The sequence below is a fragment of the Notolepis coatsorum genome (assembly GCF_963971535.1).
Source record: "Notolepis coatsorum genome assembly, chromosome: 16".
Classification (NCBI taxonomy): domain Eukaryota; kingdom Metazoa; phylum Chordata; class Actinopteri; order Aulopiformes; family Paralepididae; genus Notolepis; species Notolepis coatsorum.
In genome coordinates, this window is record NC_140180.1 from 28,033,580 (window position 1) to 28,060,845 (window position 27,266).

Genomic DNA, 27,266 nt, shown 5'->3' on the forward strand with positions numbered 1-27,266 from the left:
AGGGCAGGTAAATAGAAATACTGACATCTAGTTAAAAACACAACCAAATAAGATGTAATATCCCATACCGACTCAATCTCAGGAGATGTTTCAGTCATGAAGAACTGTGAAACCTGTGCTTGGGTCCTTTGAGTTCTTATATTTCGGGAATATTTTTGTTCTCCTGAGGCATGCTGTCTGATGTCAGTCAGTCCACCATGCGCCACAGAAAACAGATTTATTGATTGATTGAAAGACACCTACATACTTTGCAGTTTGCTTTATAAGCATCTCCACTGATGCTATCAAGCCAGGGGTTTGCCAGTTCCCACTCAGGTCTGTACTTCTGGAGGCGTTTTGTCTTTTTAGGAGGGGAGTGTCTGCTGTAGACATTTTCAAACAGCCCTGTGATGCAGTGACTGAGCTGAGCAGAAGTAACTTGAGGATTGGCACAACCGCACAGAATGTATTTTAGCAACATGAAAGCGCGAATTCTCATTGGTTGTGAGCTGCTGAGCGCATGCCCATCATACCAGAGTTGCCAAGTCTGTTTATTTTCTGCAACTTTTGGTCACAATTTTGCTTATTTTTGGCTTGTTTTTGTAGGTCTGCTGGCTCATTTCTCTCACAATACTGGCAACCTTAAAATACGGGACAAAGTGCGACCCGTATCAGTTCAATACGGAACGCGTCTTTTAGTTTCCAATTACGGGACAATTCTGTATTTTACGGGACGGGTGGCAACCCTAGCAATAGCGTCCCAGCTGGCTAGCGCTAGCAAGCTAGGATGCTGTTGCGGCTAACTGACATAAGGGTTCACAAGAGCGAAAAAGCATTTCACTTATGAAGAGAGAAATAGTTTTCTGTGTTATGGGCTGACAGTGTTATTACAGATGGTGTATTCATAACTCTGATATCTTATCCACTGTTTCTGGTTTTGTTCCAGCAGGATGGGATCCCTGCAAGCCTCAGGATGAAGGGTATGTTGCCATTATTTCTTTTTATTATTTACCCAGTGCAATGCGATAGAGCTAAACCTAATGTAGTTTGTTTAGTGTACAACTTCAAAGACATGTTATTTCATGATGCTCTATCTTCGGATCTTTTTTTAACACATTTGCCACCCTGTGCAGAAGTTGGAAAACCTGGTTTTGTTTTAAAGTGGCATTTCCCCCCAAAAAACAATGCTGATTTAATCTAACACAAAAACTCTAAACAGTTGTGCACACATTCATTTAGTTCTCCAGTTATTGAGAGTAAATTAGTTTGAATATGGCCACCAGTGATCATCAGGGACATTGCATTATTGTGTTAATTACATGCATTATGTTAATTACTTGTTAATTACAGCTCCATGAAATTATGTAGATGAAAAATAGTAATGCTTTGTCTTACAGTATAGGGACTGCTACAGTACCTTATCATTCCATTGAGCTGTAATTAACACAAGACAATGATTCAATGTCCCAGATGACATCACTGGTGGCCATATTCAAACTAATTTACCTTCAATAATAGTAAAACTAAATTAAGCTGTGCAAAACTTTTAAGTGGCACATTATCTGAGCATCAAATACACTGTAGAATAGGAAAAATGTGTGAATGGAAATGGAGGTAGAAACATGGCACTCGAAAAACTGCTTTCACCTTCATTATGAGAAAATGTCAGCAGAGGCTTGAAACTGTATGGAAAAAGCTTTTTGATAACTCAAGATATGACGTTAACATTCATGGCAAAGTTTACGTGATTTCTTATAACACACTATATTCAGCTACACTTGAAGAGTGGTGTGTGTTATGAAGAATGCTTTTTGCATTGTTAACACCAACCATTCATTTTTCAAGCCATTCAAGCCCATAGTGGATTCGGTACAATGGTCTTCAGTTAAAGGCTTCCTGCTTGATCACATCATGCTGAAGTAAAAAGATGGTATGTGTCTCTGCACTTATCATGCCTTTTGTTCATTGTCCTTAGAAAGTCCTGCATACAAACTAGGATCAGGACATCCCTGTTGCACTATTGCTATACTCTGTTGTAACTCTCGAGGCATAGCATCCAGCTGCAGAGCCGGAGACAATGCCGGCAGGGATTGCTCAGCGACGCGCGCCCCAATGCGAATCGCCGGTGGAGGTCAGAATGATCATCATCTTCTAGACTCTCCGGTGGTGAAGACATTATCGCTTTATTTTCTCGAAAATTTGTGAGAGAGAAAAAACAGATATCAACAAATAACAATGTCAACGCAGCTCCTTTACTAACTAACTACTTTTAGCACTAAACTAAAGTGGTGTATACACAACTTCTCGTGGTGAAAGTAGGGAAGGAGCTGATTGTGTGGCCACGACCCCGCTTATATAGGAGCGGATGTGGGTGTGGCCAGGCAGGTGGGTGTGTACATGTGAAAGTTTTTTCATTATTAGAATGGATTAAAGGGATAGTTCCAATAGAGCAGAGCGTAAAGCTATATGATCTATAACGCTGGTATTTTGACGTGACGACCCTTCCTTTTTTTATAGTTTCCTTGGGCTGTGTAAACAGTACACACCATGTGACTGCACAACCAGCGATTGTTTCTGTCACCCACCCGGTGAAATAGTGACTGAAAGTAACGGCAAAGTGGGGAGATTGTTAAGCCTTGGTGGAGGTCTGCACTTCACTTGATGCGTTCTTCTAGTCTTTGTCGTGACTTTATTGGATCTGTAGGAGAAGCGTTGTACCCAAGTGTTGCGAAAGGGGGAGCAAGATCATGGCTGTGACACCGGTAATGTCTTGACATCCAGAACTTTGCCTGGAAAAGTAGAAAAGACCGCAAACTCCCTCTAGTGTACAGTATGTATTAAGGTATAATAAATCCACCCAAGATGAGTAGGATGAGGTAGATTACATAAGAAAAGGAAAAGGAAATAAATGACTTCTTAGTATTCTAAGCATTCACTTCAAAAGTTGATGGATTTTTACGTTGTTCTGTCATGAGTTCCTATAGTTTTTACCCACTCTAGTGACTTTTTCCCCATGTACTACATTTACATTTTACATTTAGTCATTTAGCTGACGCTTTTATCCAAAGCGACTTACAAGTTCTGTACACAAGTCATCAGGAAGGGCACAACTCTATCAGCTGAGTAACAATGTTCATAAAGTGTTGAGTGCTACAGTGTAGGTTAGTTTATTAGGACAAGTGCATGACAGTAAGGTTAGTTAGGGTTCGATTTTTTTTTAATTTTTTTAAAATTCAGATAATGGTTGAAGAAGTGCGTCTTTAGTCGACGGCGAAAGATTGGGCGGGTTTCGGCTGTCCTAACTGGGGTGGGTAGTTCATTCCACCATTGTGGGGCAAGGACTGAGAATAGGCGACTTCTCTTTGATGACCCTCCCGGAGCTTGGATAGGAGTAGGTCTGAGGCGGCCAGAAGATGCAGAGCGTAGGGGTCTTGCGGGTGTGTAGTTAGAGACCATTGACCGGAGGTAGGCGGGAGTGGTTCCCTTTGCCGCACGGTATGCCAGGTCGAGGGCCTTGAAGCGGATTCGTGCAGCAATGGGGAGCCAGTGCAGGTCCCTAAGAAATGGGGTGACATGGGCCGACTTCGGTAGGTTTGAGATCAGGCGGGCCGCTGCGTTCTGAATGAGTTGAAGAGGCTTAGTGGCAGTGGCCGGGAGGCCAGTGAGCAGTGCGTTGCAGTAGTCGAGGCGAGAGATGACTGTTGATTGGACAAGGAGTTGGGTGGCTTCTTTTGTCAGGAAGGGGCGGATCCTTCTGACGTTGCTCAGGAGGAATCTGCAGGTTCTGGTTGTCACTGCGATGTGAGCAGAGAAGTTCAACTGGTCGTCGAGGACAACACCAAGGTTCTTGGTGGTCGGGGACGCGGTCACAGCTGCATTCTCGACTGTGATGGAAAGGTCTGTCAGGGGGGAGGATTTGGCCGGCAAGTGAAGCAATTCTGTTTTGCTTAGGTTCAGTTTGAGGTGGTTGGTCGTCATCCAGGCAGAGATGTCGGACAGACAGGCCGAGATCCGCTCAGAGACGTGGATATCTGAGGGAGGGAGGGAAGGAGAGGAAGAGTTGAGTATCGTCGGCATAACAATGATAGGAGAAGCCATGAGACGTGATAATGTTACCCAGTGATTTAGTGTAGAGGGAGAAGAGAAGGGGTCCTAGAACCGAGCCCTGGGGGACACCCGTCCGCAGGAGGCGGGTGGCCGACAGGGTCCCTCTCCATGACACTTGGTAGGAGCGGTCATTGAGGTATGATGTCAGCCATGTCAGCACAGACCCAGCCACTCCCATTCCTGCGAGGGCCGCGAGGAGGATCTGATGGTTGACTGTGTCGAAGGCTGCAGATAGATCTAGGAGAATCAGGACTATAATTGTTTACAGTTTTAAACTGTGTCGTGATTTAAGTGATAGTGATTTTGGTAGGGTGCCTTATTTTAATGACCCACACCAAGCGGTTAACAGGTGTACAACGGACAGACACAGACGAACAAATAACGAAGTCTGCACACTTCCTGGAAAGCTCCCAAGCTGCTTAAGAATTGTAAGGCCTCTTACTATTTCTTCACCTGTAGCTTTCTATAAACTGTATCATGCTTTTGTGGTGTGTTGTAAAGTCTTTATAAACCATAGAGTGAATCACTGCATTATTGTATCGATTCAGTAGTAGTCCTCCAACTAGTTCAAGTTGTTTTATTTGTCACATATAAGGTACATTGTACATTACAGTGAAATGCTTGGTTCTGTATGAGCCTCCTGAGATTGTGCTTCATACAGTAAAAAAAGGGAAAAAGAACACTATATAAAATATACAATATACAAAACTAAAGTACAAAATGCTAAAATAATTCAAAAACTAGGTAGAGATGTAGTGCATATCTTTTAGTAATAAATAGATTAAAAGTGTCTAAAGTGAATGTTAAGGTGAATGTTTAAAGTGAGTGACATGTCTCTTCAGCCATTCACCGTATTTGTTGGCAATGCTGAGACTACAAACTGCTTGGCGGTGAAACGCCTCCCTTCACACCCGTACAACTCCTCCCCATGTGGCGCTAGGCAACGTTAAGTGTTGTGACAAACACGGGAGGAGGGGGGTCTCTCTCTCTCTCTCGCCGTCTGACAGAAACATCTCATCTGTCAACCTGTCACCTTTCTAATGTCTTCTCCAGTCCCTTCTTAACAAGAGTCACTGTCGGCCGAAAGGTGGCCCTGCTGCCCAACATGTCTGGCACTAAGTGTTTGGAAGGGCTGGTAAATGGATTCTCACCCTCAGAAGGTCGAAGCAGTAATTGTAGAGGGTGCATTATCATAAAGGGAGGCTACAGCTGTCTGCCGTGATTCACTTTATCCCTTTCACTACCACACTACCAAAGGGTTATGTAAGCAGGGTAGGCCAGATAATTCCCAGACCTGATAATGTGACGGTGAGGAAAATCATAAATAATTTAAATATTGCAGATAGATTGGAAGCCCCTTATTATTATTATAACTCAATCTGGGTAGATCTTTCAACTTTCATTTTACAAGGTATTTACATTTGGACACTGGACAGTGAGATGACATGAGTGTCCAAGTTAGTCTGTTAGCTCAACCTCTTATCCATCAGGCAAAAAATGGGGCTAGTTTTGCATAACACGCCTGATGGTTGCATAACCAAAGTAATTAGCGATTTATTCTTGAACCACTTATAGCACATGCATGAGTCTGGTCTCTTTTGAAAGGAAACATTCTGGACTTTCTTCCACAACAGGAGGAATCACTAATGTAATAGAGTTACAGAGGTTTTAACACACTGAAATAAAAGTTTAGTTTACTCACGTTTTTGTTTACTTGTTGCCAGATGTCTGTTTTTGAGTTCCAGCTGAGAGGTAGGAGCTGGAAAACATAACGGTTCTATAGCCTGAAGTCTTATCTAGTACACGTCCAAAGTTGATAACAATCCCACGAAAAATGAGTGTTTTAGACATGTTTTTGTAATGTGTGCACCGGCAATAATTCTGCATGATTATCCAAAATGGCTGTCCGCTACCACGCCTGACAAAAACAAAGAACTTGATGGTCTTCTTCTACCCCTTTTGTCATTGCAATCAGCCCTTGCGTGGGATACCGTTGGCTTCAGAAGTTCATTGGCTACAAAGGCTGTCAATAATTTTCACCATCAGAGGTGACTGGTCGATTCAGGACCAGGTCAAACGCATCGGTTGTTTGGTCTTGTAACCCGAGACTGGAAGCATGCAATAGGTCGAGTATGGTGTCATTCGAACAGTGGCAAATTTAACTTTCCAACAATGTAATAGTTGATTGGGAAGAACGCAGCCCGAAGCCGACAGACGAGGGTCCGATGTTTAAGAGGATAAACAAATGATTAAGATGATAATCTACTTGTGTTGCTTTTATACAGATAACTGTAAAGCAAAAGTGTATTTCCTGTTAAGATGCATAGATTTGTGTATTTCCCAGTCTGTGTTTATACAATGAATTCATGAGCAGAGATGCGCTATAGCTTACATTGCGAGTGAATGCTCATTTATCCTGTGTATACCACTTGTACTGGGGTTCTAATAGTTGTGCTGTGTGTTATATATTATATAATAAATTATAATAATAATAATGTGTTTGTATAGCACCTTCATACGAGAACTGCAGCCCAAAGTGCTTCACATCAGTATAGATAGACATACAATTTGCAAAAAAAGGGTAAAAGCAATGTAATAACAATACAAATATTGACTCACACAGTTTAAAACTTGAGTTTATTGTTAATCCTTGCTTACAGTCCTCTACAATATTTTGCACTATTCTTCGACTCAATAGGGCAGGCTATGCCAATCCTCCCTTTAGGGTATGCTGACTCTTTTTTCAACAGACTATAACTTTAAAATATATTCATACAAAAACAATAAAATCCAATGCTGTAAATGCAATATGACACTGCAATTTGATTCAGATTTCTTGAATGGTTCTCCTGGTAATGTTTATTTTTTTCCCTTTTCTCACCATGTCCTTGAGTAAAGCATAACTCAACGCAGACCCTTTATAATAGCATTATTCTTCAGCTTTTCTAACCATTGGCAGTGTAGTAGATATACATATGTTCTTTCCAATTCAGAATTTCATGTCTGGAATAGCTGTCCTGAGAGCGCAACACGCATTTGTCCTGAGGCAAAGCCTTAAGTTCCTTATAGGGGGAACTGTATCCCTCTGCTTGTTCCCAGACCTTATGGGAACCCTAGAGAATAAAAAAAATACTCTCTAGTGCTGCATGTCTAGACATTAGGACCAACCACTAGTTGGATAACGTTGCTTACAGACGGTTCTGTAGTGTGCTAGTGAAAGGGTTAACCTTCTGTAGTGTGGTAGTGAAAGGGTTAACCTTCTGTAGTGTGGTAGTGAAAGTGTTAACCCTTTGTAGTGTGGTGGTGAAAGGGTTAACCTTCTGTAGTGTGGTAGTGAAAGTGTTAACCCTTTGTAGTGTGGTGGTGAAAGTGTTAACCCTTTGTAGTGTGGTAGTAATAATAATAATATCTTAAATTTATATAGCGCCTTTTAGGAGACCCAAGGTGCTTAACAGGAGGGAGCAGCTAAGGGGAACAGGGAACAACGTAACAACAACTAAATAATAATCAAAAGGAAAGAAAGAAAGAAAAGGGAAATCAGGCAGGCATTTACAAATTTGGTGAAGACGTGGGTTTTGAGTTGGGATTTGAAGGAGTGCAGGGATGTAGCACTACGGATGTTTGGAAGTAGTGAGTTCCAGAGGGTGGGTGCGGCAACAGAGAAGGCTCTGGGACCAACAGTCCGCATTTTGGTTGTGGGGATGGAGAGGAGACCGGAGTCAGAGGACCGTAGCCTCCGGGGCGGGATGTAGGGATGGAGGAGGTCAGCTAGGTACCGGGGGGCAAGGGAGTGAAGGGTTTTGTAGGTGATGAGGAGGATCTTGAAATTGATGCAGGACTTGACTGGAAGCCAGTGGAGGTGGATGAGGGTGGGGGTGATGTGGTGCCAGGACTTGGTGCTGGTGAGAACCCTAGCAGCAGAATTGTGTACGTATTGTAGCCTGTTCAAGGTAGTAAAAGGGTTAACCTTCTGTAATGTGGTAGTGAAAGAGTTAACCATTTGTAGTGATTGATTGATTGATTGAAAAGTGTATTAACAGATTGCAGAATGGGTACAGTACAGTACAGCTCAATACATACAATTGTTAAGGGGATGCAGACCAGAGAAAGACTTTCGTCTTGTTTACATCAGGGTCCCCCATTTTCAATTCATCATATGACATACATGACATACAGATAGACAGTACTGCTACATCTATACATTTATGACATACCAGATTTGCAAATACAGTACAGTTTGTGATACGAAAAGAGTCCACTCTTTCAACTTTGGTGAAAGGGTTAAAAAAATCTCTAATAATTAGAACTATATCCTAAAATAATTATCCAATTAATTAATGGGATTACGTGTCACCAGCTAACACCAGATAACAATATTGTTGTTTCTTTATTTAGACAGTGGATGAAAACACAAAAAAAAACAATTATGTTCTGATCCAGTTTGAAATCTTATAATCCAACCTGGAATGTCAGCAGGGAACAGACAAAGATGGACATGATACCAGTCGCCTCCCAGAATGCACTGTAATTGGAATCCCAAAACAAGCCTGTGCCAACTGCTCTCATTATGCTGGTAGAAAAAAACAATTCATCAAGCAGATTTTTGTACAAAATATGTCTGAATACAACTAATTGGATTTGCCTTCAATCGTCCTCTAAACGCCACCTTCTCTGCTTGGTTGTCCCCCTTTTCATGGTTTCATATACCACAATCAAAGTGTAACCGAGTGGATGTGAACCCAGGACCATAGGATCCATAGGCGGCTGCACTAACCAGCTGAGCTAAAGGGTTAGAAACCGTGGTTGACTGTGACTAGTTGTGTTAGTAGTTCACAGTCATCCTCCCCCCGAGAAGTGTGTCCTCGCACGTTCTTTTGTCCATGCGCACACTTTCCCAGGGTTAAGGAACTGAGATTCCACCCCCATTGCTATGTGAACCTGGATACAGATTCACAGGGCAGTGGGATCTCACCGCTTTCGACAATGTAAATGAGTGGATTTGAACCTGGGACCATAGGATCCACAGGCGGGTCAGACCCTTTAGCAGCGACTGACTCGTTAGTAGTTTACAATAGTGTTTCAAACCACACTCTACTAACAATGATGCTGAAAGCTTAACTGTGCTAGCAGTCTAGTACGTTTTCCTAAAAAGGGACTTCACAAAGTGCCTCTCCCTCTTCTCCCATTAGGACGGTTTAAATTCTAAGGTTTGAACTGAACAGAAAACATGTTGTGTTGCCCTTTCTTTGCACATCTCCCACTCTCCGATATAATGACATTATTTATTACTTTGTATGCATAGCAGCTCCCTTATCCTCAACAAACCCAGTTCCATAGCTGAGGCGCATTTGAATTATTCAGAGGCTGCAAATACAAAGTCCAACATTTTATATTAATTCTAAAATTACACAACGCCCCCCCCCTGGATCAGGGTTACACTTTTAATAACTCGGCACAGCAGTATATAAGAGCGTTGTGGTGAACATTGTTTAGCGGAGCACTTTTCTCAGACAGAATTATTGGTGTAAGAATCCCTGTTACTTCAATTTGCTCTCTCATGGGTGTGATGAGTTCATTTGTAATCGCTCTCATACAGCAAGTCTTACTCAAGTTATTGGAGGTTCACAAAGTGTCAGACTCAGCTTTCATACAAAGTATTTTTCTAGGAGTGAAAACATGCTTTGTTGAAGGCATGAATAGCATGGACCCTGAGGACTGCATTGCAGCAATGCTGACAGGCTTATGGTTTCCAAGGTCACAAGTCATACAATGCATCCAAAAAAACAATTATACAGACAGCATATCTGAATATTGACTAACATCTTGCTGGACTGTCCACAGGATCCTAAAGGATTGTTTCCACGTTGCAATTAATTACAATTGATATTCGTGGAACCAATCAGTTTTGAAGGCTATGCAGACTCCTTGACCCACAAAGCCATCAGGAGACGAGGGCTTGACCTAAATCCTTTACAAGATTGTACTCTCTGAGGGGAAGTAAAGGCAGCTCTACCTGCTCACATTGAGTCCAACAGGCTGAAAGAAGGAATACACAGAATGGTTATAACGGTTACCTTACTTTACCATAATCCGTCCACACCCAAGCTAGCTATGTAACAGATCTAAACAACCACTCCACACCCAAGCTAGCTATGTAACAGATCTAAACAACCACTCCACACCCAATTAAAGCTAGCTATGTAACAGATCTAAACGGGAGCATATCTATGTTCCCCGGGTCCTATGTTCCCCGCTCGCGATAAAAAGGGTCCTATGTTCCCTGGGTTCTATGTTCCCCGCTCCCGAAAAAGCTACCGAGTTGTGTGAGGGCCGACCATGTCAGCTTGCTTAATTTCTCTGTCATTACGGTAGTGTTCTCAAACGTACACGTCACGACTAAAAAAAGGTGTGTGAGGGTGTAGATATATGGTGCAACATGTGTAATTGTGTGTGTGTGTTCTGGATGTAACAATACTGTATATCTACTCCAGTGTCGTCTGACAGATTCGGCCATCAGATGCTGCTTGCGTGTAACAGAGATGTATATCTGTTATTTAGTTAGGCCTACTGGACATTTTCGTTGACATAAGTAGATTTTTCGTTTTTGTTCATTTATTAAGTTAATATAAAGCTTGATTTCTTTAAGTGGCGAGTGACGTCTTTTTTTGCTGCTTATTTATCGCCAGAGAGATCCAATGTTGATCACAATATCCCGATTCCGAAACAAAATAAGGCGAGTCCTTATCACAAACTGTCCCAAAGATATTTAATGTTTTGCTAAACATGTCTAGTGTTGCGCCCGACTTCAGTTAAAAGCCAAATTGCATTATACATTTAGTTAATAGATGCCAGACAGAAGAGGTCTGCACCTGATGCAGATTGTTTGGAGAATATTACTTTACTATTTCTCTAATATATATCAGACCGACTATAGCTAGGCTATATATTTCAGCTATAATGTCCTAACAGAGAAACTACCACCACCTAAAACATCCTTGTTTTATCCATAGGCAGTAGCGCTTTGAAGGTATAATAACTTCGGTGGACAGCGCCTTGGTGCTGAAGTGTCATTCAAACTATCCTTACTTATTATGACTGTGACGGGCGACAACGGCACCACACATGTGAACAGTAACAATGCAATTAATTAATGTCTTGTTGTAATTAGTATATACCCAATGTCATGAGTCTTCTTGAAGCGGATTCAGCTTGTTTTGCTCCGATTTGACGTCAGTTTAAAACCCTTCTACTCCTATGGCATATTTAATTTTCTTTTCTTTTTATTGTGCGCTGTAGCATTGTCAAAGAGTAATTGCTTTTTACATTTTTTAACTTCATCCTTTATCTTTCAATATCTTATTTGACGTTACTGTACGATATAAGTGTGTATTAAAAGACGGAGCTGTTAATGCGTATTGAAGGTTTGTGTCCCCGGGCAAGCTATATTCACGTAACTCGCATATATCCTCAACTATCCACAACATCAGAGCGCATCAGGTGCATGATGAAATAGAAGATATAATTAAGAACAAGAACACATCAGAGGCGGTTAGGTGGCCGAGCGGAGATTGCGTTCGTCACCAGCCCCGGAGCTGAGCTGGATTTGCCTGTTCGAATCCAGCTCACAGCTCCGGGGTTGTCACCAGCTTGGCTGGCCGTCTGCACTGATACAATTGGCTGTATCAGAGGGTGGGAGAAGCTGGCGGGGTGGGTCCGGGTCGTTGTAAACAGCGACTCCTACAGTTCGGTCGGGGCGCCTGCTAAGCGCGGATTGGACGTGAGGGGGATAGTGTGGTCCTCCCACACGCTACGCCCTCTCAATGAGAATCCGCGCTGCCAGATGATCTGACTGTGGGGGGTAAGTGCGCAGCGACCAGGAAGGGACTGGGAATTGGCATACGACTAACATTGGGATGGGGAGAAAATCGGAGGAAAATGGAGGGGGAAAAAGACCAAAAAAAAAAAAAAAAAAAAGAACAAGAACACGTCAATAACACTTTAAAATACTCGAGTGACTGACGGACATTTCCCGATGAACTCGAATCTGTTGCACCGTCGGCAGCGGTCTGGACCGGGGAACATATAGCCTTTATTTCAGCGGGGAACATAGGACCCTTTTTTTGTTCGGGAGCGGGCGGGACCGGGGAACATAGGACCTTTTATTTCGGGAGCGGGGAACATAAGACCCCCTTTTTTTTTAGAGAGAAAACGGGGAACATAGAACCCGGGGAACATAGGACCCGGGGAACATAGTGAACCCATCTAAACAACCAATTCATGTCCAAGCTAGCTATGTAACAGATCTAAACAACCAATCCATGTCCAAGCTAGCTATGTAACAGATCTAAACAACCAATCCATGTCCAAGCTAGCTATGTAACAGATCTAAACAACCAATCCATGTCCAAGCTAGCTATATAACAGATCTAAACAACCAATACATGGCCAAGCTAGCTATGTGTAACAGATCTAAATAACCACTCCACACCCAAGCTAGCTATGTAACATATCGAAACAACCACTCCACACCCAAGCTAGCTTTGTAACAGATCTTAACAATCAGTCCATGTCCAAGCTAGCTATACACATATCTAAATAATCAGTCCAAGCCCAAGCTAGCTATGTAACAGATCTAAACAATCAGTACAAGCCCACGCTAGCTAGCTAACATATCTAAACAATCAGTCCATACCCAAGCTATCTATGTAACAGGTGAAAGAGTCACACTCTGTTTTAGTTTGAAACTACTTTTAGTCAGGGAAGTGCCATGGTTTCTCTAGAGCTCCATTGTATTTTATTTTGTGCAGCAGCTCAACACAGGTTGGGGTGCAACTCAGTCATGTGATTCAGTGAGTATTGCTGATTGGCTCGAACACAATGTGTTTACAAACAGGAACTCTGTCTATATGATTTGGTATACAATATTGAGTTCTCAAATATGATTTCAGATATTGTAGTTAAAATTATAACCGTAGCCTATTGTAGGGTGACCATATTTTGATTTCCAAAAAAGAGGACATGCTGGCCCCAGCCTCAAGATACTTAATGATACTTTGCACAATCGAAGCGGGCATGGCCACCTTCATTTCACTATATGTCTTGTATATGTATGTGATGAATAAACCTCTTGAATCTTGAATCTCTACTCAATGTTTACTCAAAGATCCCTTATTGTTTTAAGCTCATGCACCCAGAAAAGCGGACATTTTCTTTACTTGAATTTGAGGACTACATACTTTTTTTGCAAAGCTTATCTTTATACGTTATGCTTATAGCACATGCATAAGCCTGGTCTCTTTTGAAAGATAACCTTCTGAAGGTTCTTACACAATAAAGTAAAATAACGTTTAGTGCTAATGAGTAACATAGGGCTGAACTTGAGTTGAACTTGTGTACTCACGTTTTTGTGTAGTAGTTGCAATATTCCAAAATAATATATATATATTTTGTATAAGCTGTAAAACACAGCAAATCCATAGCCTGAAGTCTTATGTAGTACAGGTCCAAATTTTATAAAAATCCTTTCAGAAATGAGTCTTCTAGAGACATCCGGGTAAACCGTGTACCAAGAAAAAAGCTCTCCATCTCTCCATTTCCTTATCCAAGTAAATTAATTCAGAATTGTTATCACTTCCTGTCTTCGCTTGTCAATTTTCACCTAGATCCCTGATTCGCACACCCCCACGTGGGATATCACTGGAAAGCTACACTCATTGTTGGCTACAAGTTACAACGCTGACCAATCCGCAATCGGCGGATGATTGACTTCTGGAGCCTCTGGAGTCCGGGGTGATAATCTGACGGACATGGAGGACAAATGTCCGGGCAAAAGAGGACGTTTGGTCACCCTATAGCCTATTGCTGATTGCAATGAGAAAGGGGTAGAAGAAGCCAGGGAAGTCCTTTGTTTTTACTAGAGCCTCGGAATCAATGGAAGCATAAATCATGCAGATTTAACGCCGGTATACACACATTACAAAAACCTTTGTAAAACACCAATATTCCGTGGGATTGTTATCGACTTTGGACCTGTAGCTTACTAGATAAGACTTCAGGCTATGGAACCATTATGTTTCCAGCTCCTATCTCTCAGCTGTAACTCAAAACAGGCATCTGGCAACAAGTAAACAGAAATGTGAGTACACAAAACCTTTACTTCAGTGTGTTCAAACCTCTTAAACTCAGAGTGATTTTTCTTTGTTGTTGTTTCATGCGGTTAACAAAACATATAATCGTCTTGTAAAACATTGCTTTACCTCTCATCTCAAAGGTACTGTGAATGCCAAAATTACTGGGACATGGTAATGTGTAAACAAAAAAAGGGAGCTTTCTTTTGCAAAATGATGACATGCAATGTTTATAGGACATATGTTGAAGACTAGCCATTCAGATAAATGCAACATCCATGCTACAAGATACGTTGATATATAAACCTGCAGTCATGAGTAGTTGAGAATCATTATGATATTTGTGTAGTCCAAATACAGTTCAACCTTACCTGCATACCCACCTAGCATCCCTAAGTAGGAAATATTGACGTTCGCCAGCTTTGGTCCTTACAGATTCACATTCATTCTTTTATTGTCACAGCGTTTTTAAATGTCAATTTCCCGTCTCCTCAACCGTAATAGATTTGTAGACAACAATATACAACCATATAAGAATTCAGAAGTAATGCTTGGCTGACCATTGCTAACCTATTCACAAAATGTTTGCCAAATCAGATAAGAAATGTGCAACTTACTGCCATTACAGACAGACACGGACACACAGTATGATATAATACCCCTTGCTCTTTGTGCATGGGTGTAAAACGTTCTAAGGGAACATAGGGCTGAGGGTATTTTGGGCTGAGGGAAAGAAGCAGAAAAAGATCGAACTGTTAAAGAGGGACTTCTGCTGACTCTTTCTGAGACACTGATACAAACTTCATTATCTTAGCTCCACTGCCCTTTTCTGATACATTTGGGGATGTGAATTATATATCTTTTTTGGTTTATTTTTTTTTATTAGAAGAATTTATGCAAATGTATAAAATTCCAATTGCACATTCAAATTATACGTCTTCCATTTCATTCCCCATTCCTATCCCCTAACCCCACCCAAGGAGAGCGACAACAAACATACATAAATACACATAAATAAAACATTTAAATAATTAAACATAAAGACAGATGTGACAGAAAAAACTATGCAAAAAGAAATTAAGTAAAATTAAAAGAAATAATAATAAAAAAATAAAGAAAAAATTATAATAAAATTGAAAGTCAATTTAACACCCTCAGCGGTGGTAAGACCACCACAATGCCATCTCCCCAGCCATACATGGTCTAACAGTGTCAGAAAGGTAGGAGGGGGGTCATGGGGTCCGAGGTTTGGAAGGAGAAGGGACTTAGGTCATATGGGTTTTGAAATTAAGTAGGAAGGGCTGCCATGTTTTATGGAAAGTATCTGTGTGGCCTTGTGTTGTGAATCTGATTTTCTCTATATGTATGAGAGACATAACATCCCTCATCCAGTGCAAATGTGAAGGGAGAATGGCTGCCTTCAAGTTGAATAAGATGAGGCGTCTGGCAATAAGTAAGGCAAAGGCCATAGCATTGGATTGCCCAATAGATATAGCGGCGTTCTCCGGTGTCAGGACAAATAATGCAATGAGAGGGCATGGGTCAACATTGTTAGATTTCGATCAATCAGCCAGTATCACCTCTTCATCTGTTGGCTTGTGTAGTTTTGCGTTGTGTTTATTTCTTTGACGTCTTCTCATACTGGCTGTACAATCTTTGTCATTCCCCTTTAATGCAATCCGTAATCATAATAATTCACACCGTCAGATATGTTACCTTTCTTGGAACCCGTTGTTTATTACATAAACAAAAGCCTCAGATGTCCTTGAAAAGTCTTTGATGGAACACTAAATTCATTATTCTAATGATCTCCTGTTACCCCGCTCGGTGGTCGTTGCGGCCTTGTCGTAGCCAACAACCATATCTGCTAGCCGAAGCTAGTGATGATGTGTCACTCCCCTCCCCCACCCAGCGAGGGTGGAGAGGGATGAAAGTCTCTGATCAACGTGTGCGCTCTTCGGTGTGGTTCGTTTCTCATTCTAACGTACACCCGGAAGACACTCTCAACTATGTGACGCTGCCATGGCAACTGCTATTCACCTTTAAACACACACTAGACGTCTGTTCTATGGATGTCAACCACTTTTCTATTCGACCATTCTGCAGTCCTTATCAGTGTTATATGCTCAATGACCTTGGCATGCACACTCTCTGCTTACTATCGTGGAGACAGACTGCCTGCTAACACACTCTCTCTCTGACCGCGTCCTCCTCCACCACATCTACCTCTCTGACCTGGCTGCTCTCAGATGGCTATAAGCAGTGTGCGAACCATATCATGGTCTTCGGGGGAGCTGGGGGGGGGGGGGGGGGGAATAAGCTCAGAAGAGCGTTTTCCTGAGTCTCGCGACTGCCGCGGCTCCGCCACTTCCTCGATGTTGATTAGTCGGTCGAAAAGAGTTACCTTGATGAGCGCGCTCCTCTCCAAAAGTTGAACTAGTTTCAACTTTATGCCCCAACGCTGCCGCCGAGGCACGGCGCTGGGAAAAGGAGCGCGCGTGTCGCGCCTGTAGCATAGAAATTAATGACAGAAAGGAGCTGACAACTCATAAAATGTCCCCGGTCGACACGGGCCATAGGCTATAGGTATGAGTATTACAGAACCACACATAGTCCATACCACACAGGTGTCTAAATACACATGCTCAGATTAACCCCTCTGATCCAACACAAAAATTCACACAGAACAGTCCTATTTACAGATACACACACGGATGAACCAATACCGAACAACAAGTCCACGACCAAACACATCGAGTCTAACATTATTATAGTAGGCAAAAAAATGCAACATTATCGCCACCCACCTGTCCTGATGGTCAAGATCTGCCCAATTCTCAAAATCTGCATGTCACAGAAGTAGTCGCCGTAGCAGGCTGCTTCGCCTTCTTTGTAAAATAAAAATTGGTTAGAAGGCTTACTTCTTTGATATTTTGTTTAACTTTCGACATTATCCTGGATACCTGTATTTATTTATTTTAAACGGCGGGAGAAGTTTGATTTGTGCCTGCAGACTGCAGTGCAGCGCCGCCACACTCCGAATGGTAAACGCAAGAATAGCATGCATGCGTATTACGAGTAGGGTATATCTGCAGTGCCGCAACCCCATAGATTTATGCTATTGTCTATTACGGTGAATTAGTGCGCAAATCATTAATCATACATCAAAATAGCCTAATTGTATTTGTTCTGAAGGATCAGATTAAACCGAATATATATATTTATTTATATATATATATTTAATTGTATTTGTATATCCCCTGATATCCCTTGTATATTCCTTGTACAATATGCATTGAATATCCCTTCTAGTCTACTGAACATCCCATAATAGTCTCCATTCTACCATTGGACGAGACCTTGGTGCCAGGTCGCCATACCCCTCAGACCAGGTTCAATCGTACCGCTCAACATGTATGGACAAGTCCTAGTTCCGCGTAGGAATATGTCTACCGCACCACTAATGGTACTATTTGTTCATAGTGCGTATATATACTGCGCTATTAAAGTAGAGCTTTCCTTTTAGTCCAGTTCCTTACCCTCCAACAGAGTGACAGACGCAAAAGCCTCCCCGCGAACCACGTGTGGGCAGTAAGGCCAATTCGGCCCAGTATCGGCATTGAGACATCGTGTATATTAATATTTGAATAGTCATATTTGGCACTATATCGTCGAGTTGGACGTATTCTATTAAGCTAATAATAGTCTATTCATATGTAGTGCCTCGTGCGGTAAGAGTTCTATAGTAATCAGCACCCCCATCGTTTCGGGCATCAGCTGGACGCTTATCCAGGGTGGTTGACCCCACGTGAAGCTGCACCCGAGGAGCTCCAGGCCAAAGAGCGAGTGGACCTGTATATTGGATTATTCTACCGACGACGGCTAGCCTTCCCCGGCTTGGATTATGCTTTGAGTACTTTGATTATTCTATGGATAAAGGCCAACACTGCGGTGTGTTGGAAATACCCCCCCCGGAGAGGACGACAGGTGAGAAGACGCTCTACACGACGAGGTCGCCTCACGTCTCTCCATCGTGGACCGGAGGACGCCGGCCACAGAGAGTCCAACTGCTTTCATCTGTGGATCGAGGATCGCTGGGCACCGGGTCGCACGACTGTGGGCTCTCCCAGGATACCCTCGGCCAGACGGGATACAGCCAGACTCTACCCCCCCCCTCCAGCTGTCCTACAAGCAGTCGGAACCTTCCCCTAGTGTATCCAGCTATATAATCATTCAAGTATCATTGCTATTGTTCCCTAAATATTCCAGGTTGTATATTTGCTTCCTGCGCAATCAGAGATTGGACATTCGATATTGATCTACCTACGAATACTCATTTGCCATAAAAGTGCATACTATTTCAAATCATAAATGTAATTAAGTGATCGTTGTACATACCTTTTGCTATGTATTATTATTAAACGCAGACTTTCGACTTGGTACATTTGTGTTGGATCCGTTTCATCAGGTGGGAGTGTTTATCATAATTATTTATACCTAGTACTGGGTGGCCAGAGTCTAAAGTACAAGAGGTAGTGGTAGTAAGTATCATATCTAACAATACAGTCAGGGAATTGTACCCCTCAGTTACAGTATTATTATACATGATGATGACGATACAGAAAATTACAGAAACATTTGAAATGCATGGCAAAAATAGCATTCATTGTCAGTATTTTAGAGACCCCTCAAAAATTCACAAATCATGTTTTCAGGGGAGTTGATGTCTGATCTAGGGGAGCCATGGCTCACCCAGCTCCCCCATGATTTGCACCCTGGCTATAAGCAGTGCTGTCTTTGACCACAGCTATTTGACCCAGATCACTATAGCAACCGCTCAATTGTTGATATTATCCCCCCTAGTTCTCTCTGTTCCACCCAGCTGATAACGGCCCTCGGTCTGCACAGTTTTTGGCTGGAGACACACATACATGATAATAATGGTGATGATGATGATGATGATGATGATGATGATGATGATGATGATGATGATGATGATGATGATGATATTATCCTCTTAAAACTCATATCTATATAGGTCATAAACCAAATGCAAATCATCGATTTCCTTCAACATTCACAGCAAAGATACTTAGTAAGATTTTAAAATGGAAGTCCAGAAAGGGGCCAGTGCTGGACAATGCCAAAACATATGGATAAGCGAGCCAGGGGCTTGGTGGCACCGGTTGCATGTGGGATCCATGCCAGGATATATCTTCGCAAGTCTAGTCTTTGACCAATATAGACGGTGGAGGAGCTTGAACTGTATCAATGAATGGCGGGCACATATTGAGGATGAGTGTATTCGGGCAAGAGTCTTTTCCCATTCTTTGTCTGTAAATTGATGATTTAGATCGGACTCCGAGTTCTGTCTTATAGCCAATACCGAAGAAGTTAGGGATAAGGATATGGTATTATATAGTTTAGATATTGAGCTTGCAACCTTCACCTCCAAGATATGGTCAATCACAGTTTTTGGAGGCATATGGGGGAACTGAGCAAATTTATTCTTAACAAAATCACATATCTGCAAATATCTGAAAACATTTGTTTTTGGTAAGTTAAACTTTAGGGACAATTGTGTGAAGGACATAAATTAACTGTCTTGGTACAAATCGTAAATGCTCAGAATGCCATTCTTAGACCAGGTGCTGAAGGCTTCATCCACCATAGAGGGAGGAAAAATTACGTTTTTGTGGACAGGTGAGGACGGTGACAGTGGATGTGAAGTTTAGCGCCTGCGCCGGCTACACCCCTGGCTGAAGTCTTAGATTTGATTAGATTAGATTTTTTTTTATCATACAGCACAAGTACAGTACAACGAAAATAAGTTTGGCATCCAACTAGAGTGCAAATGTAGCAGTAAAGTGCAACAGCAATATACAATGTACAGGTAATTAAACTGGGTACAAAATATACAAATTAGTACTACTGAGTGTAGTGCTCAAGTCAAGAGTTTTATTTGTCACGGCATACAAGTATACAGTGAAATGCGGGGGGTCTTGCCCGCAATGATTGTGCAATAATACAGTAATGCCATAATACAATAATACAATAATAGGAATCCAATAGGATGAGAATAGACATTTGTGCAATAATACAAGTAATAAGATAAAGACATATCAGGTATATGTACATGAAGTTTATAAAAAGCAGTGGTAGACATGCTAAAGTCCTGCGATACAATACACTGTTAGCTACGGATGAGGCACTGGGTCTTATGTACACTACTATACAATGCTATACTATACAATCTACAGTTATACTATATGTACTTATGCTAGCTTGCTATCCATCTGTTTACTATACAAGAACCACTCCTGTTCTTGTTTTTAAAGTGACCTTTCATTGTGTAAAGTGACCATGAGTGTGAGCATGTGCAGCATGTGTGTGTGTGTGTTCATGTTAAAGTGACTGCTAGTGTGTGAGCGTATACAGTGTGTGTGTTGTGTGTGTGCTCATGTGTGCTTGTGTGTGGATAGTTCAGTGTTCAAGACTCTGATGGCCTGGGGAAAGAAGCTGAGTCGAAGTCTCTCTGTCCTAGTTGCTGGTGTTCGCAGGCGTTTGCCTGACCGCAGCAGCTTGAACAGGCTGTTGTTGGGGTGGTGAGGGTCCTTCATTATTCTGCAGGCTCTGGATTTGCACCTCTTGTTATATAAGACCTGCAGGGGTGGTAGTGCAATACCCATAGTACGCTCAGCTGAGCGCACCACTCTCTGTAGGGCCTTCTTGTCCTGTGCCGTGCTGTTTCCATATCAGGCAGTGATGTTTCCAGTCAAGATGCTCTCTACAGCTCCGGAGTAGAAGGACTGGAGTATCTTCCCAGACTCTGAACTTCCTTAACTGTCTCAGGTGGTAGAGGCGCTTCTTCGCCTTCTTTACGACTGAGTCTATGTGTGTTGTCCATGTCAGATCCTCTGAGATGTGGACCCCCAGGTACTTGAAGCTGCTCACCCTGTCCACGGTAGCCCCGTTTATCCTCAGTGGTGTATGTGTCCCCTGCTGTGTTCTCCTAAAATCCACGATCAGCTCCTTGGTTTTACCAATGTTCAGGAGCAGGCTGTTGTCCTGGCATCAGCGTTCCAGTACCTCAACCTCCTCCCGGTAGGCCTTCTCGTCGTTGTCAGAGATCAGCCCCACCACCACTGTGTCGTCCGCAAACTTCACTATGGAGTTGGAGCTGAACTTGGCCACACAATCATGTGTGTATAGTGAATACAGCAGGGGGCTCAGGAAACAGCCCTGGGGGGACCTGATACTGAGAGTGATGGTGTTGGAGGTCTGACCCCCCACCCTGACCGCCTTGGGCCTTTCACTCAGAAAGTCCAGTATCCAGGCGCTCAGAGCGGAGCTCAGACCCAGCTCGATCAGCTTGTCCACCAGTCTGGTGGGGACTATGGTGTTGAATGCTGAGCTATAGTCAATGAATAACAGTCTAACATAGCCCCCCTTCTGGCAGTCTAGGTGAGAGAGGGTGCTGTGCAGTACTTGGGAGACCGCATCGTCAGTGGACCTGTTTGGCCTGTATGCAAATTGCATAGGGTCCATATCGCTGGGGAGGGAGGCACAAATGTAATCCTTAACCAGCCTCTCAAAACATTTCATGGCCACAGAGGTGAGTGCCACCGGTCTGTAGTCATTAAGACCTGTTGGGGAGGATTTATTTGGTACCAGGATTATAGTTGACACCTTGAAACAGGCAGGGACCACGTATTCCGCCAGGGATAGATTAAATATGGTGGTGAACACTGGGGCTAGCTGGTTAGCACAGGACTTAAGTATACATCCTGTTATCCCATCTGGGCCAGCTGCCTTTCTGGTGTTCACCCGCATAAATGCTCTTCTCACACTGTGTTCCGTCAATTAGAGAGTGCCCCCGCCCCCCCGCGGATGCCCCCCCCCTCCACGACGGCCGGCGCGTTAGTGACATCGTTAGCCGGTGAGCTAGCGTCGCCACTGTCTGCACCAAACCGTGCGTAAAAGGTGTTGAGCTGGTCCGCGAGAGAGGCGTCGGCACTCCCCATTGAGGGGGCACTGACTTTGTAGTCAGTTATCATCCGTAGCCCTCGCCATAAGCCTCTTGTGTCATTCTGTGCCATTTGTGCCTCCATCTTTTCAGCGTATGATCTCTTAGCAAGCTTTATAACCTTGCGCAGAGTATAGAATGTAGCCTTATACTCCCATGTTTCCTGACTCTCTGCCCAGGTTATAAGCAGTGGTGCAAGTTTTCAGAGCTGCTCTGATAGTACTGTCAACCCACGGTTTCTGGTTCGGGAACACCCTCACCTTTTTCGTGGGGACAAACAATACCATCGGCAAGTGTTGTTATAAAACTAACAACAACATCCGCGAACTCGCTGACACCGCTGGAGCTTGTCTGAAACATACCCCAGTCGACGTCATCAAGTGCGTCCTGTAGCGCTGTCTCTGATTGGTCGGACCACTTCTTTACCTCACGTGACACGACAGCGTCACGTGATCTCTGCCTGTAAGCAGGAATAAGCAAGATGGCGTCATGGTCAGATGTGCTTGTAGCTCCCGCTAATGGCGGAGCCGGTACTGCCTTGTAGCCAGCTCTAAACGGGGTGTAGCAGTGGTAGAGCGTGTTTCCTCCCCTTGTGGAGCAGGCGATGTGCTGGAAGAAGTTCGGCATCACCTTCTTCAGATTCGCCTGATTGAAATCGCCGGCTACGATCATGGCTGCGTCCGGGTGCTTGATCTGGTGGATGTTTAGATGCCCCTGTAGCTCCGCCAGGGCCCTGGCGGTATTCGCTTGGGGAGGGATGTACACCGCTGTCATGATAATGGCGGTGAATTCTCGGGGGAGATGGAACGGGCGACATTGAATGGATAGATGTTCCATGTCCGGGGAGCATGAACTGGAGAGAATCTTTATCTCCTTTGGGCTAGTCCAGCCGTTGTATCAGATGTATGTACAGAGTTGTATAATGTATGATACGTACAGTGATACAGGTATAAAGACAGTATGGTTGTTGTTACTGCATGTACTGGGGCATTCCTTACATTGACACTTTGTATCTATTTGATGACAGACACTATTTAAATAGGATGGGGTTTGTCTAAATACAGATGGAGCCAAGTTCATCAAACATGCTACAAACATTACAATCTCTCTCTTGTGGGAGCCGGCTACCTTTATGCCCTCTGTTTGATATCAAGTAAGTTCAAGTCTTCAAGTCTATCAGCTTTTAGAACACGTTCAGACCTTCACCTCCCAGCCCGGGCCTGGGCTGGTGTTTGGATTTGAATTTACCCCTTTTATCACACCCAAGGTCGAGCAATAGGCTACTACTCCTCTGATTATTCCTACTGGAATCACAGTTAGACACCCTATTCATTATTCAAACCACACCCCTTGCTGCCTTTAATTATATTACAATTCTGCTACAACTGCTACTTCAGATCCCCACACTCTCTATTTAACCCACTTACCTTTAAGAACAGATGCGGACTAGGGATAATTAATTTAAATATTATAAGCTTACTTCAGAAATCAGATCATATAGATGTATTAGTTCAACAGACCAATCCTGGGGTTCTGGTCATGAGTGAATCTTGACCCAAAACAAGTGTGACTTGGACATACAGCTAGCTCTAATGGGCTACAACTTGTATGTGGACAGAATTGGGAGGGCTAGGAGGGGAGGAGGGAAGGATGGGAGCAGGGGAGGAGGGGTGGCTATTTATGTTAAGTCTCCCCCACCTGCTGTTCCAGGATCTGTTGATGCAATAGCGGATCTACTTGCTTGGTATTTCGATGTTGAGCTGATTGTTGTGGGTGACTTTAACCTGAACTGGCTGAATGATTAATCCGATTATTTTAAGGAGGTTAGCGGTAGCCGAGTGTTCCCGGTCTACTCTAATTGATCTCATATTTTCCAATAGGGTTGACAGAATGTACGTATGGGAAACTGTACATTTGAGGTGGGGGGGGGGGGGGGGGGGTAACTGTACATTGGATTATCGACGAAACCTTACTTGGTCCCAAGAAGAGGGTCTTGTGCATTATTGGGTTAGGACATTTACTGTACATTGGAGGGGGTTGGGTTAGGACATTTACAGGGGCCAGTTTCGAATTGCAGTCTCCCGTAGGTGCTCTTTGAGAGTGGTTTTGAAAGTGGGTAGTGATTCACATTCCTTTACAGCTGTGGGTAGGGCGTTCCACATTGATGTGGCATAATTGCTAAACGTGTTAATCCCTTGTTTGAGCAGAATCTGCGTTTAACATGATTTGTGGAACACTGGTGTTGTGGTCGTGATATTTGTGGTATGTGATTATCCCTTTCACTATCGAAGGCTTAACGCCTTCACTACCACACTACAGAAGGTAACATTTCACTACCACACTACAGAGGGTTAACTGTCTGTAGTGTAGTGAAAGGGTTAACCTTATAGTGTGGTAGTGAAAGGGTTAAAGAAGCCAAACCTCACACATTACAAAGATAAATTAAATACAGTACATTCTAGTGACCAAGCCTTTTTATATATTCAAATATCACTGGGTTTTTCCATAAAAACCTTTTTTCAGTTATCTATTAACATGCACCATTCAAAAAACGCAATCATATAATAAATGACAAGAGTATAAGAGTAACACCCTTCACACGAGCTGGCAGCTTTTCTTAAGGCAAGGAACAGTGCCTGGTTTCATGCCAGACAATCAGGGGATCCTTTATACTGGTTATATGGATTGTATTTTGTATAGCGATTTTACAACTTATGCCTCACATTCACACACCAGTGGCGGAGCCAACCATGCAAGGGGACGCCCTGCTTATCGGGAGCAGTTAGGGGTTAAGTGTCTTGCTCAAAGATACTTTGACACGCTGCCCGGGAGGAACATTCTGATTACCAGATGCTAGGAAGCTAATTTTATACATCCCATTGTGATCAAATTCCTTACACTGTATTCACAGTCAAAGCCTTAAATGGAAGATGGCCTAAGTCAGTCTGTGCCTGTTGCGGCCTCCTTATGACATTGATTGATTGATTGATTGATTGAAAACTTTATTAACAGATTGCAGAATGGTTACAATACAGTACAGCTCAATACACACAACTGCTAAGAGGATGAAGACCAGAAAAATACTTTCATCTTATTTACATAAGGGTCCTCCATTTTCAATTCATCAAGACATTTATGACATACAAGACATACAAATAATATACGGTACTGTGTAAGAAAGAGAACATCATAAAAAATATATAAATCCGAAGGGGAAGAAACTACATTAGAGGGGGTTGGGTGGGGGAGTTGGGGGGAATTTTGACATTTACAGGGGCCACTTTCTAATTGCAGCCACCCGTAGGTGCTCTTTGAGAGCGGTTTTGAAGAAGGGTAGGGATTCACATTCCTTTACGCCTGTGGGTAGTAGGGATGGGTACCGAATTCGGTTCTTTTGAGGTACCGAACCGAAACACGTCGGTACTACCGAGTATCGATTCATTTTTTTTTTTTTACCTTTTTTCTTTTCATGTCAACGTTCACACGCACAATATATGCTTACCTAGGATTTGACTTGATTCAACAACAAAGCAGTTGGAGCAATGGCAAGCCGAAAACGGTCGAAATTGTAGTTATTTGAAGTTAGGATTTTTTTTTCACGACTGAGGTAGGTAAATGATTTTTTTTTAGACTAAAGTACCGAAAAAAGGTACCGTTGGGTACCGGTATCGATTCACAGGTACCGGTACCGTATCGGTTCAAATGTGAAAGGTACCCATCCCTAGTGGGTAGGCGTTCCACATTATTGTGGCATAATTGTGAAACGTGTTTAGTCCCTTGTTTGAGCCGAATCTGGGTTGGCAGTTAATGTAAACAATCTATGAGCAGAGTGCTCTACCGAGTTGTACTTATATGGAATAAGTCGAACGATCACATACGCATAAAAGTGACGTTACTAATAAGATCAACATGTTTGAATATGTATCAATGTAATTATGACCTTCTGTGAGAGATATAAACAAATGTACACGTTTTCCTCACTCTCTTCTCCACTCTCCTCTTCCACAAATTTCGCACCTACTCTACTATACAATTTTGTATCACTCTTTATCATTTTATATATCGTATTGAATTATAGATTGTCTCCTAATCTTTCTGATATTAATTTCAACATCAGTATTAAAATTCCTACCTCTCGGGACCAAATATTGAATTCCATCTAAAACACATCATTACACCAGATGACCGCTCTACCTCCTGAGCTACAGTACTGTCGCCCCCTGTGGTTATCATTTAGACAACTTAGAAATGAATGTACTTCAGCTGTGAGAAAAGCCAAATCAAATTATTATTTAGAGCTAATTAACAACTCTTACTCAGACCTGGCAACAATTTTGAAAGCAGTAAACTCAAACAAAAACAAAACGAGTAATTCACTACCTACACATACTGTACTGTACTGTACCCACTGGCGACTAAGCCATGTCTTCCTATTTTTGGTTTGCCTGGTGTAATAATGTAGGCCCTATAACCTCAACACTGTAATTTCCCCCCCTGTGTAGGCTATGCCTATTTGTTCTCTTGGTTATGACTTGCAAACAATACTTACAAAAGACTGGGATGATCATTTTACAATATGCTCATTACATCTGTTCATAGGCGGCGCGTGGGCTTTAGGTGAAGGTAGGCTGTAATGGGAACGCCCCCCGCGCGCAGCGTAAAAAATTTGACCTTTTATTTTTGGTTGCACGCAAACTGTCCAGGTTCTGATTTCATATACACACACACACTACTAGGCTATACTACAGCGAGCCCCACTCATTTATATATAGTGCAAATTAAGTGTTCAAATGAAGGCATCCAATAATATATTAACCATTGTCTTACCTTAATGCAGATAAATGCGACGTTTCGTCTTGGTGAGAAAGACCCTTCACAACTTGAATCACAAGTTGCAATGAAGTGAACGTTTTTCGTAATTTAGATCTCATCATGCTTTGAAAACAATGTACATACAGTAGCTCTAAAAAGTTTCCACGATTTGATGAACTCGGACTCTCATCATGTCCTCTTAGAGCAAGCCCTTG

At 42.7% G+C, this 27,266-nt stretch overlaps 1 protein-coding gene across 1 annotated transcript in view; it reads left to right on the forward strand.

The window, feature by feature from the left end:
• Window positions 1–27,266, forward strand: part of fstl5 (follistatin-like 5) — a 302,534-nt gene that overhangs the window by 46,221 nt on the left and 229,047 nt on the right. Inside the window, exon 2 of the mRNA XM_084331655.1 lies at window positions 926–959. Coding sequence (XP_084187781.1) covers window positions 926–959 — 34 coding nt within the window. The remainder of the gene's footprint in view (window positions 1–925; window positions 960–27,266) is intronic.